Source organism: Ciconia boyciana, chromosome 3 (genome assembly GCF_034638445.1).
Source record: "Ciconia boyciana chromosome 3, ASM3463844v1, whole genome shotgun sequence".
NCBI classification, from domain to species: domain Eukaryota; kingdom Metazoa; phylum Chordata; class Aves; order Ciconiiformes; family Ciconiidae; genus Ciconia; species Ciconia boyciana.
In genome coordinates this window covers 101,899,529-101,915,237 of record NC_132936.1, presented here as the reverse complement: position 1 = coordinate 101,915,237, position 15,709 = coordinate 101,899,529, and the positions used below count along the sequence as shown (strand labels likewise).

Here is a 15,709-nt window from a genome sequence, read left to right as displayed (position 1 = left end):
GACTTTCTCAACTACTTCCTTGTAATGAAGTTAAGCTAACAATGTAAAATTTCCATGAGCTCGCCTGTCTGTGTAAATATTTACAAGGTCTTTATCGCTGCAGTACCAGATTTCCACACACATTAATGGAGTTATCCTTGTAACACCTCTCTGATACAGGGAAGCTTTAATCCCAACTGCCTGAAGAATCAGGGCACACTGACATCTGGCACATAAAAACCAAACTGCTGTGCTTTGAGAATACAGGTTAGGAGATAAAACACCTTCTCCCACTTACAGATGCTGTATTCACAAAAAATGCAAGAATCATCACAATTCACAAATGTAATCAAAAAGGCACAGTACTCCAGCATCTCTTCCCAAGGTCTCTAAACCGCAAGTTCGTTTTTCCCTTTGGAAAAATGCAGAGCACCACAGGTAGGGTCCAAGCTTTTCCTTTTTTGCAGACTGTCTGCAGGTTTTTGCTGGCTCTGCTAGTGACCATTTATTTTGGACTTACACCACACATCCAGTGTTTCATTATGCATTTTTGCTCCAGCCAGAACTAATACAATTGGCTGCATCTCAGCCTGCTTCAAATATACAAGGGAGTGGGTTTCCTGAGAGAAAAGGAAGAAACATCGTCAAAAAAACAGATCTTGTTTAAACTAAAAAGCACTACAAAGATTTTGCCATGTAAGAGAACTTACAAAAGGCTACAAAATACACACGTGCAAAGGCCCACCGCTGGCCCCACATCCCTGAGGCAAGAGAGGCTTTCCACCCTGCCCTGAAAGCTGACGAGACCTTGGCAAAGCAGGGAATGACGGAGAGGTTGGACACGGAGGAGCCCTCAGCAAAAAGGCATGCAGGACATGGACTCGCGTTTTCAAGGGACTTCTGGCCTCACGGCTGAGGCTGGGCCTTCCAAAAAAAGCTCTCCTTCCACATAAGCAGCCAGAACAGGTGGCCAGGAATTCAAAAGGTTATTGAAGTCCTCTCAAAAAAAATTAACTCCTAAGTGTCACAGGGGAGTGATGTAAGTGCAGAACATCAAGAAGATGCTAGAAGAACAAACTTCCCCCAGCAGAGGCTCTGAAAGATTCCAGCTCCCACAAACATATTTCCAGTTGTGGTTTTTAAGTGAGATCTTGAAGCTACCCTCGCTTGAAAATGTGGGACTTCTTTTTTTGGGGCCTGGAGTCAAAATCCCTTGAGACTAACAGTGAGACTCGCTTGAAGATGCCTGCTTGTGGGTGTAAAAACAGGGATAGTTGAGCTTAGCTTGGCAAAGTTCGCTGACTCCACACACCAGCGATGCCCATGCAGCCGGGCTGGGAGCACAGAGGGGGACAGGAGCACGGGCGCTTGGGATTGCTCCTGGCCGGGTTTGGATGCAGACTGTCCCCAAACCTCTCTTTCCCGTCACCCATTCCTGAAACACAAGCTTTGCCTCCAGGACGGCCATGGCTCCTGCAGCAACAAAATGATTTCCCCAAGGAGCAGCCAATATATTGCCACGATCTTAATCTTATTTAGCGTGGTAGCATGGTTTTAATTTTTCCATGTTTGATCCCTCAGCTTTAGGAATATTGATAGAAATAGGGACTGTGAAGATCAAATAAAGAGCAGCCTGTTGCATATGAAAAAGTACCCCTCAGTCCTCGCTCTCCGCGGTGATTCAGCTTTTCCAACTGCGCTGCCGAGATAAAAGGCTCGCATGCGAGCAGAAGTGTTAGCAAGGTCGGTAATGCTTCAGCGCAGCGTCTTGCAAGAGCCTCGCTGCGGGAGCAGATGCCGCCTACTCCCAAACCTCCCTCGGCGGCGGGGCGGCAGGGGGTGCGGTGGGGACGCAGAAGAGGCTGTCCCCCCTTTCCGCGCCGGCGCGGGCTCTTCGCCGCTCGCCGCGGCCGGCTGTCCGCTCCGGTCGGTAGCTCTGCTTATGCACCCGGGTTGGTTTCTCCGGCAGCGCGGTTTAAGGAGGCTGGCAGCCCCTCCTCGCCCAGCCGGGCAGGCCAGGGCAGAGACGGGCCGGGTCGCCCGGCTGCGCTCCCGCGGGCCGCCCGCCCGCCTCGCCCCGGCACCGCCGCCCTAATCAGTGGCAGGCCCCGGGCGCGGGGTAATTAGAACCATGGAAGGGGCTTTCTGTCTTTTGAAATCTGTCTCCCAACATCAAAGTGCTCCGCGCAAGTCGTCCTCCAGAGGTCGGCTCCCATATCTAAATGAGTGATGTATTTCATGGTATCTGTCGGGAGGGCTGTAATGAAGAAAACCGGCTTTGAGATGGGTCATGATGTGAAAAACAGGTGGCCCACTTTAATAGCTCGCGGAGCATCTGTTTTGCAGTCTGGTTGTGTTCCCGTAAACTGCGCAAACACGGCGGGCCGGCGGCGGGCGCGCAGCCTCCGCGGGCGCGCAGCCTCCGCGGCGCCAGGCGCTGCCCGGCCCGAAGCGGCGCGTTTCTGGGGAGAGGCCGAGGGAAAGGCAGAAGAAGGGCGGCTCTGGGCTGCTCCCCGGCCCTTTGGGCTGCTCCCCTTAAATCACTGCCTCCTCACGGTGACAAGCAAAGAGCCCGCCCCCGCCATTTCGCTGCCCACCCTCTCCTTCCCCTCCTGCACGACGAGCGGGCACTGCCTCCGCCTCGCGGAGGGCTACCCCCCCCCGCCCCCAAAGCATCCAGGGGTGCAGGTGCCCTGCGAGGTACCCGGCAATGCAAGCTTCCCCCTCCCTCCGCGCTGGCACTGCCAGGGGCCCTCAGCCGCTCCCCCGGGGCTGCCTGCACCCCCCGGGGCACCATCCCCTTTCGCGGCGGGCATGGCCCCTCGGAGGAGCCGGCTCCCTCCTCCGAGAGGCTGCCGGCCTCGGGTCGCCCCCGGTTTGGCCTGTAAGAAATATTCCGCTGAGATCACACCGCTTGTGGTAACGTTTCCAGAGCCTCCTCCTTTCTCGGCTTGCACAACCGCTCCGACTTTATCCTGACTCTATCTGTGCAGTAATAGAAAGTGTTGGCTAACATCGACCAAGCCATAAATCCAGACGAGCGTGCACGTTTCAAGTGCTCACGGGCAAAGCGCCCTGATTTCTCCGGAGGGCGCGCAGGACGGCGGGCTGCGCGCCTGCTGCGCGCCTGCTGCGCGGCGGCTGCGCTTGGCTCGGGAGGCGCGCACCGGCGAAGCCCTCCGCGGTGACTTGGTCTGCAATGTGCCATTTAAGATGACCGGGTGGATAATACTGCACGGTGCCTCCTCGGGAGCCCTCTGCCCTGCCCGGGGGACGTCCGGTACATTCGGATCTCCAAACTGGCCGCGGGAAGGCAATCCGAGCCTCCCGCCGCCGGCGGGGGTCGGGGGGATCCCACTCAAAACGGGGAGGGCTGCAGGTGTCCCCACAGCTTTGGAAACGCATTTCATATCATTATGAACCCGCTTACTTTGCAAAAAATTATCCCGGCCTGCAACCCTGTCCTCCTTCTCTACACCCGTGAAACGCCACTGAGCGCAGCAGGAACAGGGGCCGGCTCGGGAAATCGGCAACGAAGTTGCCCTGGCCTGGCTGAAAGGTAAAAAACCCGCTGCTCCCGCTAGGTAAGAGCAGAAACGACTGGGGGAGGGGAGGAAGACCCTCCCCCAAATCCCCCCAAAACTCAACCACCCCCCAAAAAAAAAAAAAAGAAAAAAAACCCAAAACAAACACCAATCCGCCGGGATACAGCAAGCATAAAAGCCCGGCTGCCCAACACCCACGGCGAGCTTCCCTCCCACCCCCGGCCGTGGTCCTCCGCAGCCGCGGGGAGGGCAGGTGGCACTGCCCGGGCGGGCGGAGCGGGTACCGCGGAGCAGCGCGCAGCGGGGCTGCGGGGGCTGGGCGGCACGCCACGCCACGCCACGCCCGGGAGCCTGCTGCCCCGCCGGGCACGGCCCCCTGGTGTTCTTTCTATTTTAATTGGTGATTCCGCGCCCCCCGTTATTTTTATGTGGTGCTTAGTGCCGGGCTCCGGGAGTCCCTCCGGGAAGGGGCGCCCGGTCCGGCCTGTCGCGGGCGGGCAGCTGCCCGCGCCTCTGCCCGCCCCGTGTGCGGGGCCGCGGGTGGGCCGTGCCGCCGGCGACTGCGGAGGGCTCTCGGGAGGCAGCGACAGAAAGGCGAGGCTGCTGCGAGAGGCGGTGGATCTCCCACATCCCCTCCGCAGGCTGCCTCCGCCCGCCTCCGCCCGGCCTCGCCGCTGCCTCCGGCCCCCGAGCGCTTCCCCGCGAGTCCGGGCGCCGGGAGCGGGCGGGCGGCGGCCGGGAGCTGAGCCTCCCCGAGCTCCGCTTTCTGTCGGCTCTGGAGGAAACGCTGGCGACCACAGCACGCTGGCTCCGGAGAGCCGCCGCCGATTTCTTTTTCTTTCTTCGCCCCCCCCCCCCCCATGTCCGATGTGTATTACCTAAATGGCTCGTCCCTTTCCCTTCTTAGCAATGATTTCCCGCTTCCATTGTAGTGAACTTTGCCTCGCCTGACTCTTTACGGCTTTTCTCTTGTTGATGGGCTTTCCTTTGTGGAAGTTTCGCGGGCTGATTGTATTCGTTAATTAGTTGCTAACAGCATCGTAATGTGGGCTTGATGGATAACCATGTCATTAGCGCTCACCCCTGCAATTCCCATTTCCAGCAGGGCAGGGGCTACTCCATGCCGAGACCGTGATTTGTGGCTGTAGTCTCGTGTGCGTGACACGCACCCCGAGCCCATCTCCCCGCTCCCCGGCCCAGCCCTCCTCCGCGCCCGCGTTGTGCCGGGAAAAGGCACGGGAAGCCCCCTCCTTTCTGTGGGTACGGGGGTGCTTGTGTCCCCGCCGCGGCTGCCAGGGACGGAGACGGGGCCGGGGCACCCCGCACACACCGCTGCCGGCGCGCCTTTCCCGCGCCGCGCGGACACGCGTGGGAAGGACACAGCCCCGCGGCTCCCGCCTCGCCCGCCGGCAGCGCCCGGGGCCCGCCCAGCCCGGCAGCCCCGGCGGCGGCGCCCCCAGCACCGGGCGCCCGTCGGGGGGGTCCGCCCGCTCCGCCCCGCCCCGCCCCGCTCCGCCCCGCCCCGCGCCTTCCCCGCCGGGGGGCTCGGCCGAGCCTGGGAGATGTAGTCCCGGCTCCCGGGCTCGCCGGAGGCCGGCGGGGCTTCCGCGGGGGACTACGTTTCCCAGGCCCCCCTGCTGCTCGGCCGGGCCGCGGGAAGGGCCGGGCTGTCAATCACTGCGCGTCGGCGGGGGCAGCGAGCCGGGGATCCCCCCCGCCCCCCCCGCGTCCCGCTAATAATAAGTGCTTCAGAGGCTTAAAAGCAGGGAGGCAAGTGTCATGCGGGCGCGCCGTAAGGGGCTGAGCTCCGGCTGAGCGCCCGGGTCCGCTCTGCCGCCGGCACAGCCCGGAGGAAAAAAAAAGGGGGGAAACCAGAAAAAAAGAAAAGCCTCGGCGCTGGTTCCCGGGCAAGGGGCGAGAGGAGAGAAGCCCGAAAGGCTGGACGAGCCGGCAGCGAAGTGGCGATGAGGCGCAGGAAGACGGCGGTGGCGGCCGGCTGCTGCCTCGCCTTCCTCCTGGGCACCCTGCTCAACCTCCTCTTCATCCCCGGCTCCGAGCACCCGCCGCCCCGCGACGGGGCGCCCCCCTCCCCGCCCGGCGCCCCCCTCTACCCGCCGGAGGAGGAGGGCGGCGGCGGCGGCCGGGCCGCCCTGGCGCGGCAGATCCGCGAGCGCTACGAGGAGGTGCTGCGCTACCGGCAGCACCGGGCGGCGGCGGCGGCGGCGGGGCGGCGGCCGCTGCGGCCGCGGGAGCGGCGCCTGATGGACCTGGCGCCGCCGCGCACCTCGGCGGAGCAGCCGCGGCCGCCGGGGCCGCGGGGCCGAGCGGCGGCGGGGCCGCGGGCCGGCGCCTCGGCCGAGCTCTCGCTGGAGCCGCCGCTGCTGGGCTGCCGCGACATCCGCAATGTCAGCGGCGTGCAGTACTTGGGCTCGGGGTACACCAAGGCGGTCTACAAGGCGGTCCTCAACCGCACGCTGGCCGTGGCGCTGAAGGCGGTGGATTTCGGCGGGCACGACATCGCCCACTGCGTGCGGCAGTTCTCCGCCCTGGGGGACTGCTACCGCCTGGCCGCCTACAAGATCGTCAAGGAGATGATCCTGCTGCAGCGGCTGCGCCACGCCAACGTCCTGCAGGTACGCGGGTCCTGCGCGGGCGGCCGCGGAGCCCCGCCGAGGCGGGTGGGTTGCGCCGCTTTCTTGGCCCCGCCGCGGGCAACCTGTCGGCGCTTCTGCCGCCGGCCCGAGCGTGAGCGGGGGGCGGGCCGGGGCCGTGCCGCGGAGCCCCCCGAGAGTGCCCCCCCTGCGTGGGGAGCCGCGGCCCCGTCGGGAGGCGCGGTGGGGGCCGGCGGCGCAGACGCGGAGGTCCCTGCGGGCACGGCGGCCCCTCGCCTCCCCTGCCCATCGCGGGTCCGCGGGGAAGGCGGGAGGCGCGTCGATGGGCGCTCTCCGCCGGCAGCCGCGCACCGGCAGCGGTGCTCAGCCCCCGCCGACAAGTGCTTCGCCCCGGCGGGGCGCGCCGGGCCCGGGGGCGAGGCAAGGCCGAGGAAAGGTGCGGGATGCGGCGCAGCCCCCCCGCCGCCTGGCGCGGGGCTCCCCTCCCCGGCGTCCTCCCGCCACGGCCGGCCTCGCTCTTCTGCTCGCTCTTCCTCGTAAATACTACCGAGGTGAGGAAGGGGGGCGAGGGAGAGGGCTGAGGAAGGGCTCGGCGACGAAAAAGCGCTCCCCGAGTGTAGGAGGTAAAGGCCGTCTGGCGTGCAAGCGCCGCTTGCTCCGGGCACCCCTGGAGAGAAGGAGGCGGAGGGGGCCCCCCGGGCCGCGCCTGCCGTGGCTCTCGGGTACGGGGCACCCTGCGCTGGGTACTGGCGGGCCTGGCACACGGAGCAGCCCGCGGAGCAGCCGAGCGCGGCAGGGCGAGTGTTAGTCCTGTTAGTCAGCGCGCCGGCACCGCGGCACTTGCCAGAAGGGCTGCATAGTAGGGCTGTTACGCATCAGCATGAATCTCAACGGGTCCATTTGGATGTAAATGCCGGTATGGAAATTCCTATTGCGTTTCGCATAGCGTGAGCGTTGCAGGAGAATAAAAAATGAACGTTAGACCAGACGGTCTCACAGTAGGTGCTTTTTGAACTGAATCGAGTAAAGGAGTTTTGTGTTTCTTCAGCAGCAGCAGCAGGAGTACCAGCTCCCCCACGAGAACTTCAGATCCCAACGATCAAAGCTCTCGAGTTTCATATACCGTTCAAAGAAAGGGTAGTCATGATTTATCCACGACAAGAAAGCAGATATTAAAATCCCTTCCTTCCTTCCTTCCTTCCTTCCTTCCTTCCTATTTCCATATTCTTTCCTCAGCGGTGCCAGGTCTAACTATAATACATAAGGAGAACAACATGTAGCAAGTTACAAAGAGCTGTGCTCCTAGTAAGGCTGTTACTTGCTCCTCTGTTGCTGCGATGAATTCTTGTTGGGAAACCCATGCTTGGGTGCAGCCATCGGTACTGATTGAGTTGACAGCAGGAAATACACCCTACAGTTGTAAACGCGGAGGAGATTTTTTTTTCTTCCCCAAGATTGTTTTTCTTGCTCAGTGGACGCAAGCTGGCCAGGTCGAGCTTGAAGCCAGTGTTTTTAAACTTGCGGGTCATTTCGGTCAGCGCTAGTGTTTCTTCCCCGTGTTACTCGTGTAGGTTTCTGCTCTGGAAAGATGACGTTGGAAGAATGGAAGGGGGCTGCGTTGCCTGTGAAGGGCCCCCAGCAGCCGCCGTGGTGTTTCTGCGTGTGTGGGCAGCGGGCCTGCTGGCAGCGGGCTGGCAGCATGGGCTGCCCTGCTGAAGCTGCCTGGAGCATCGCTCCCCCTGCAGTGAACCTCGGAGGAGCCGCAGGAATTCACTCCTGCCTTTCGTGATGTCAGGTGGGCTCTGGAGAGGGGAGCGAAGGTGAGATGCGGGGTCTCCCTTGGCAAGGAGGGCTGGGGCTGGAGCAGCTGGAGGATGAGCAGGCGCTTCCAGAAGTGCTGGGAGGAGAAACACGCCCAGCCTCTGTGCTGGGAAAATGCTCTCACGGGCAAAAATCCCGCGTGTTAATTAGGGCCTCATATTTACATGCCACCCAATTTAAAAATAGATTACGCTTAAATCAGAAACATGTTTTCCTTTTCGTTCTGATTTTGTCATCATGTTTCCTTTTGTCTGCCCTCTGTCTCCATCAGCCCCTGGCAGAGCTGCCTGGCTGAGGTCAGAGGAGCCCTGAGCTCCCGTCCAGCAGCGGCCTTTTTGTGCAACGTATTTCATTCTAGGGACGCACGGGGCGAGGTTACTGCGGCGTGAGTGAGGGATAAACATTTGATAAGACATTCCCTTGAAAGGAGACTATAAAAATCGACCTGACGGGCTTTATCTAGGCATGGTTGGGGCAGCCGTGTGGGCCAGGAATAGGTCGCTGGTGTCACGCTGGAGTCGTAAAACCAGTGCAGAAAATGGGCACCAGCGAGCGACGTGAAATTTATTGAGTATGTCTCTGTTAAAATCTCAAAGGGGACAGGATGCGCCGACCTCAAGACTGATTTTTAGCTTGCTTTCAGCGGAAGCCAGCCCAGGGCTTAGAAATCACTGTCCAGGGTTTGCGGCCGAGGGAGAGGAGATCAGTTCAAAATCTCCTCTCCTCTGGCTTTTGACAGGCGCTTCAGCTTCCACTGGAGCAGTGGGACCCATACTGCCGACCGATGCCACAGGCAGCACGCAACATCTACTGGGCCAGCAAAGGCCGGGAGCTTTTCTGCCTTCCCTCCTTACCTCTGTTTTGCTCCTTCCCCCCCGGCGGCTCCCGGCATAGCCCGGTAGGAGCCGGCTGCTATAAATAGCTGGAAGGCCGTGCCAGCCTCCTGCCGCCCTGCCGCGCCAGGGGCGGGCAGGGCAGGGCCGTGGGCAGCCCCGGCTGGGGGCAGGAAGGGGGGAGCCGGGAGGGTTTCGGGCACGGAGCGATGCTTTTCCCTCCGCGCCGCGGCGGGAGCGAGCGCCGGCCCGCGCTGCCACCTGCCCCCGGCTGGAGCCGGCGGGATCCCCGCAGCCGCCCGCCCGGGGCTGGCGGCGAACCGGGGCTGGCTTGAGGCAAGCGGGAGGTCTTCCTCCGCCTACCCCCGCCGCGGCGGGGCGGGAAGCGTCCCCCGCACCCGGCGAGCCGTCCCCGCAGGCCGCCGGGCCGCCGTGGGCAGGGGAGCGGCGCGGCGGGGGCAGCCGCCCTCCCCCGGGCTGCCCTGTCCTCCTCTGCGCCCGGCCGCGCTGGAGCATCCCCGGCCCCGGTCAGGGGCTATTCGGGGTGAATGCGTTCATGAGTTTCTTTTGCTGGAAATAAAGTTTCGTGTCGGTTCAGTCCTAGGAAAGGGGGTTTTCCTGTAAATCTCTGGCAGCTGACAGCCTGAAGTGTAGTTTGTAAGATAACAGGCTTGTTCTATACTGTCTCAGCAGTTCCCATTCTGGCCTGTCTCTTGTCAAAATCAGCTTTTTCTTTTTCTTTTTCTTTTTTTTTTCCCCCCAGCCATCCTTTTAAAAGACTTGATTATTGTACAATATATGATAGAGGGGAAAAGAGCTCTTTCCAGAAAGTACCACTGCCTTCAGACAACATGTTGACATATCTACCGTGCCCTCCGCCTGGGGAAGGAGCCAGATGTGTCAGCTTCGGCAGATGTGGCGAATCAAGTCTATCAAAAGAAACGTGGAAAACTGGCAAGAGGGAGAGTGGATTCGCATTAGCCAACACTGAGGCGAAGGCAGCTTGCCTTCCTATTTTTATTTCCATGCTCTGCCTATCATTGTATGCCCGCCGAAGTGCTGGGCCATGCTCTGCCCATCGCTTGTATGCCCGCTGAAGTGCCAGCACTGGGCCATCGCCCCCCTTGCCCCCGCAGTCTGAGGCAGCCTCCGGCCCGCTGCAGCTCGCCGGGGCTGCCCGAGGCTCCCTGGCACGGCAGCCGCTGGGAAGGGCAGGTGCAGACTGCACTGGAAATGTATTTGCTTTGGAGTGGGGAAGAGAGGGGTAGTTCATTAAAGTTGATTTTATAATGAAGGGCACTGGGGAAGAGGGGGAACTGGGTCACTGATTTATTGTAACAGAGGATTTAGCGGCCCGCTAATTGCTTTGCAGTCGCTCTGTGTCAAATGTGGTGCCTGATCTCTTCCTTTCCCTCCGTGCTGCGGTTTCTTTTCTTGCAAAGTTCAAATGCTGCTGTCTGAATCCTGGCTTTCTGTGCATTTTAGTGGGGCAGATGATTTAGTGTGCTTTAATTCCTCCCTGCCCATATTTGAGGAAGAAAAGAAAATCAAACCATTTGCAGTTAATTTCAAACAATGAGCGCAATTGTAAAGACACAAAGGCAACGTTTGATTTACTGTAATAATGTAATTATAGCCCTGGAGTATCAGAATTAAGGGTGTTGCCATTCATGGGCATAAGCGGTTCTTTGGAGGAATTCTTTCTTCCTTTGCATTACTGAAGCTGAAGAGAGGGGAGGGAAGATTTGAAAGTGCAGACGTTCGGAAAAGTGCAAGCTTATTTCTGTGACAGCTATTTATCAGCACTTCTAGTGTGAGTTCACAATGATTCATTTAAGAAGGAGCTACCGCTTTCTTAAAAACAAAAACAAAAGCTCAAGAAAAAGGGTTGTCTTTGTCTGAAGCCAGTGGAAGACACCAACTGCTAACAGAACCACTGGTTTGCTGTCTGCCCAGACAAGGCCGTTTCATTTGGCTTATTTAGCTTTAGTGTAAAGTTAAAACATGCAGATGAAATACTGAGATAGCATCAACGATAAAAAAGTCACCACCCAAGTTACGATGTCAAAGCAGTTTCTGCATGAATTGGTTCAGTTAGCTCTAGTATATTTGTTGCTGATTTGTTTCAAACGGTCACGATTACAGTGAGAATATTTATCACTTAGAAAATTCATTGAATAAAATAGTACTGAAAATAATACATCACTTGCTGTTGACAAGTTCAGTACACTTAAGATGTGCTAGCCGGTCACGATATTTTTAAATACCTATTTTTAAATGAGGTTTTCTTTTCTTTACATGTGATAATTAGCAGACATTTTACCCTGATGGTTTCCCTATACATATGCATAGCTGGCAGGATGGGGCAGTTTCAATTTTAATGTGAGAATTAAAATAGTAAAGCTTTGTATACGGTTTGCTTATTCCAAGTGGAAGTAGACAGTCTTTCCAAGTCTGAAGGAAGTCAATATACAATTAATTTCCAGTGCAAATACATTTGCATAGGAAGTGTATGGATTCTTGAAGGTCTGGTCCTTCCCCATCCTTCTTGCTTGAATCCACTCTTGTTTTCATAGAGAGGAGGGGGAAAAGGGACGTCAAGCCATGGTGGAAACAGCTACTTGGGGATCTTTTCCCTGTTGCCAGCGGGTGGGCATTGAATCCCCTTTGTGGTGGCAGTGGTGAGGATTCCCAGCAACAAACCTTGTTCTGCAGTTGGGCTGCAGTTGGACCATGACAGCTTTGGGAATGGCATGCCCGAGAAGAGTGCTGTGACTGCTGATACCAGCTGCTGGGTGACTACATGGAGAATTTGTCATTCTGAATTTTGGATGGAGCAGCAGAGGTTCACAGCTCTTGGGAGGAAACCTTTCAAAACCAAGCGCCTAATGAGAATTAACCTTCCAGGCTGGGGCTGGGGCTGGGGCTGGGGCTGGCTGGGGTCTGACCATACTCTCCACATGCCGTCATCAGCAGGGGATTGCTGCAAGTAGGAGGGTGGGTTTAGATGGGGAATTTTTTCTAATGCTTTTCTAAAGTAGCTCAACTGAGCTACTTTTTGGGACAGGTTGGCTAAAGATGAATGAGGCCACCACACACGGTGCAAGACCAGGCTGACACCATCCGTTTAACTGGCATTAGGATCAGAGGAACTTCAGGTCATGGGCAGATGAGCCTGCCGAATCCTGGTGAGTCGGCAGGAGAGGTTCGCACCGCTCACTCGCCGCCTCCTTCCTCTGGTAAAGCTGCCACCACCGCTGCCCGGCGAGCAGAGATGGAGCTGTGTCTTTGTCCCGGTCACTCCACCTCACTGCTTGACGTTGCCGTAGGTGGATCTTGCAGGAGATGAGGCGTCTAAGTCACCTGAGCATCCTTCAAAATTGGTGGTGGTGGTGGTCAATACAGGGTGTCAGCACTGGACATTTACGTGGGTGGAGAGAAAAAAGCAGGCAGTGCCACCTACTGATAGCTCGGTGGAGACAGCTCGCTGCTGCGAACAGATGTCCTCACAGCCCCAAGGAGCTCGGGGTGGAGTGGAGAAGGGCAGAGAGAGCAGACAGATGCGGTTTGGCGAGGAAAGAAGAATTATACAAAGTGCTTCTTTATTGTGAGACTGCTTCCCAAAAGGCCCAGATGTTATCCTGCACTTTTAAGAGTGAAGAAAGGATCTGTTAACAAGAACTCCAGAGCTGCTGGAAGTGCAGAGCTGATACAATTGCAAACCAACTCTAATCGTTCGTGTCACTGGAAGGCAAGCTGTACGTCGCCAAATAACAGTTTTTCCCATTGAATTGCATGGGATGGCAGAGGGTGTTCAACTTGCAAAGCTGTTGGCAGGAGCAGCTTTCCATAAGGCACGTGCCATCACATAAGTTAAAAGGTCTACATCGCCCGTTCTTTTGAAAGCAGCATTCATAAAACTAATCCCAATAATTTGTTGAATGATTTCTATGATTGCTTCTCAGTTTTATGTGCCATGTAAATCATTCCAGAAGACTCTGGTTTGAATTTCTGCCTCCTTTATGGGAGCTGATGACTTGCAACCTCATCCAGTTTCCTTCAGGGGAGCCCAGCACTGCTCCTTCTGTGCAGAGGCTCGGGGAGATCTCTGGTCACCACGGGATGCTGTGAATACGGTCAAGTTCTCCCTTGCTGCTTGCCTTTTTTCATAGGAGTGACAGTGAGTGAACAAGGCCACTCCACCCTGTGAATATCCTGGCCTGGAAATTAATTATGATCAGGGCAGAATTGCAAGGGAAAGCAGATGTTTTTTAGAATTTCTCTTTTTCACTTCCCCCCCCCCCCCCCCTAAATGTAGGGTAGCGAGGTAAACCTCTTCTTGCTGGTATCCAGTGATAGGATGCGTGGGAATGGCTGAAAGCTGTGCCAGGGGAGGTTTAGACTGGACATTAGGAAGCATTTATTTACCGAGAGGGTGGCCAAACACTGGAACAGGCTTCCTAGAGAGGTGGTCGATGCCCCAAGCCTATCAGTGTTTGAGACATTTGGACAATGCCCTTACTAACATGCTTTAACTTCTGATCAGCTCTGAAGTGGTCAGGCGGTTGGACTAGATGATCGTTGTAAGTCCCTTCCAACTGAAATTATTCTATTCCATTCCATTCCATTCTATTCCATTCCATTCCATTCCATTGCACTCTATTGTATCCTATCCTTGCAATGGATGGCTGTGGCCCTTTTGTACATGCTCTGTCTTCTCGTTGCAGCCATATTTTGGGAAGGGCTGGTAGAGCTGTGGTGGTTAGCCAAGGAGGCGGGAGATGACCCCTGGAAGGGCACACCAGGGCTGGCAGAGCTCTGCTCCTCTGGCCCTCTGCTTGCCGCGCAGACGCAGACAGCGTTGGTGGACTCGGGCATGAGCTGGCCCACGCTTAGAAGTGTTGCAGCCCTGGTTTATGAAGTGTCTGTGTCAGACATACAGGCTGGTTTTTTTAAAGGTCTTTTTCATGCATTTTTGTGCCAACATGGTCATCTGATGGTTCAGGTTGGTGCCTTGTGGCATCTGAGTCCCATTGCAATTTTTCATTTCTGTGATGGCCATGAAAAACTTGACTAGTTCTCACAGGCACTATGCTAATACTAATATTGACTCTAGACTAATTTTAAAGGAGTTATTTTTTGTCACACTCAGCTGAACCACTCAGTTTAGCTAGTAGACACCAAACATGGATATTTTATATTGTTTTAGGCCGAATTTGGAACAACATAGTTTGGAAAGAGTTGCTTTTTTCTTGGACTATGTAGCTGCAGATGGACTCCAAGCTTATTTTAAAGCTTGCCATGATAAAGTACGCAGTGATACGGCTCAGATACCTAAGAAAGAAGAATTTTACAGATGGGTCTAATGAATCCAAGTTAAGCTTTTCTGAACATGGGATGCACAGAGTTTCATAGTGCAAAGTCACATCATAACGAAGGGTTAAACTTGTGGTGCAGTGGAACTGAACGCAGTCCTGTGGATGGAGGTCAGGGGAGCTTCTGGTCTGGCTATTTACAAGATAATGAACTGTGCCTCTAGTGATAGCAGCCCGTTTCCATTGAAATCATGGTTGTATGAGTGATCTATTTGTCTTCACTGGAAGGCTTTACAAGAGTAGGCTACTTGTGTGACTAAATATTTGCAGGGTTGGGCCTTGAGCTTGTGCAGTGCAATGCAAATCCGAAGTGCTGTAAATGTTTTTAAGTAGAAGAATTTTCCACTTCAGAGTGTAAGGAAAGCAGGGAGGGTAAAAGGGAGATAACGTTACTAAATCATAAGATTATAGCCAACATAATATGTGTCAGAACAGCAGGTCTATATGGCTATATATACACACACGTACATATAAAATATATGGAGGTATCTGTGGACCTCTGTGGATATACCGACAGATATGGTTAGATATACATATGTGCGTGTTTCTAAATAATACATTCCAATTTTTCTATTAATGAACTTTCATGTCTAGTAACAGTGCCAGGTATGAGATTCTTGTACCTTCTAGCTCTTCTGGAGTTTAGTGCTAATCGCAATAATGCATTTATAAATAAAAGCCTAGGCAGAGCTGTGAATTTAGAGGTTAATATTTGAATTTCCCACAGCTTGCTCTCGGTTCCAGTGTCCAGCAGCAGAGGAAATCCTGCCTCACAGCTGTCAGCGTGCAGTTTTGGTCCCGCTCTGAAAAGGTTCTGCGTGGTGCTGGGGGTGCCCTGTATGAAAGTCTTTTTCCAATGAAGCTCAGCACTTGGCAGGGCTTGACTGCTAGATTTCAGTGAGGAAAATCAATTAACTTCTTGTGCATCATCTGTGTATATCCTGTAGCAGGAAGGCCGATGTTGGATCGATCTTTATTAAGTTTGGGCCTTTCAGGGAACCCATCCTTTTTCCAGGGAGATGCATGTTACAGGTTTGCAAATGCTTTTGGGCTGAGTAGGTGTGGCAATATATAAAAACATTTTAATATATATTTATATACATTTCAAACATATTAAAATATAGATACAAATATTATGTGTATATATTGTATATAAACACACATATACTTATGTCATATATACACAAATATATATATATGTGCTTCTGTATATATGTGTGTATATTTATATATGTATATACCATCAGATGTGTGTATATTTATATATGTATATACCATCAGCAATGAAGGGAAATATTTAAAACCCGAGGGGTGACTAGATCTTAGAATGACATGAATGTCTCAAATCATGTATGGGTAAATCATAGCTGTATCAGGCAGTGCTGTACGTTCCTGCTCTCACAGGGACTGTCCCAGTGCTCCAGGAATGAGAGGTGAACCCAGGGACTGGGTCCATAAAAAAATCTTACATTCACTTTGATAGCGATAAAGTAGCAAGAGCTTCTGAAATGTGCTGTTCTGGTTTTGACACGTAGCAGCTCAAA

At 55.2% G+C, this 15,709-nt stretch overlaps 1 protein-coding gene across 6 annotated transcripts in view; it reads left to right on the top strand.

The window, feature by feature from the left end:
* The first annotated feature begins 5,106 nt into the window (after positions 1 to 5,106).
* PKDCC (protein kinase domain containing, cytoplasmic) overlaps positions 5,107 to 15,709 on the top strand; it is a 37,941-nt gene continuing 27,338 nt past the window's right edge. For 3 of the 6 annotated variants that reach the window (XM_072856819.1, XM_072856822.1, XM_072856820.1), the window contains exon 1: positions 5,114 to 6,157. In XM_072856819.1, coding sequence (XP_072712920.1) covers positions 5,489 to 6,157 — 669 coding nt within the window. In that variant the 5' untranslated portion in view covers positions 5,114 to 5,488. Of the gene's footprint in view, positions 6,158 to 15,709 lie in introns of all 6 variants that reach the window. The other 3 variants (XM_072856816.1, XM_072856821.1, XM_072856818.1) reach the window with 3 other exon arrangements.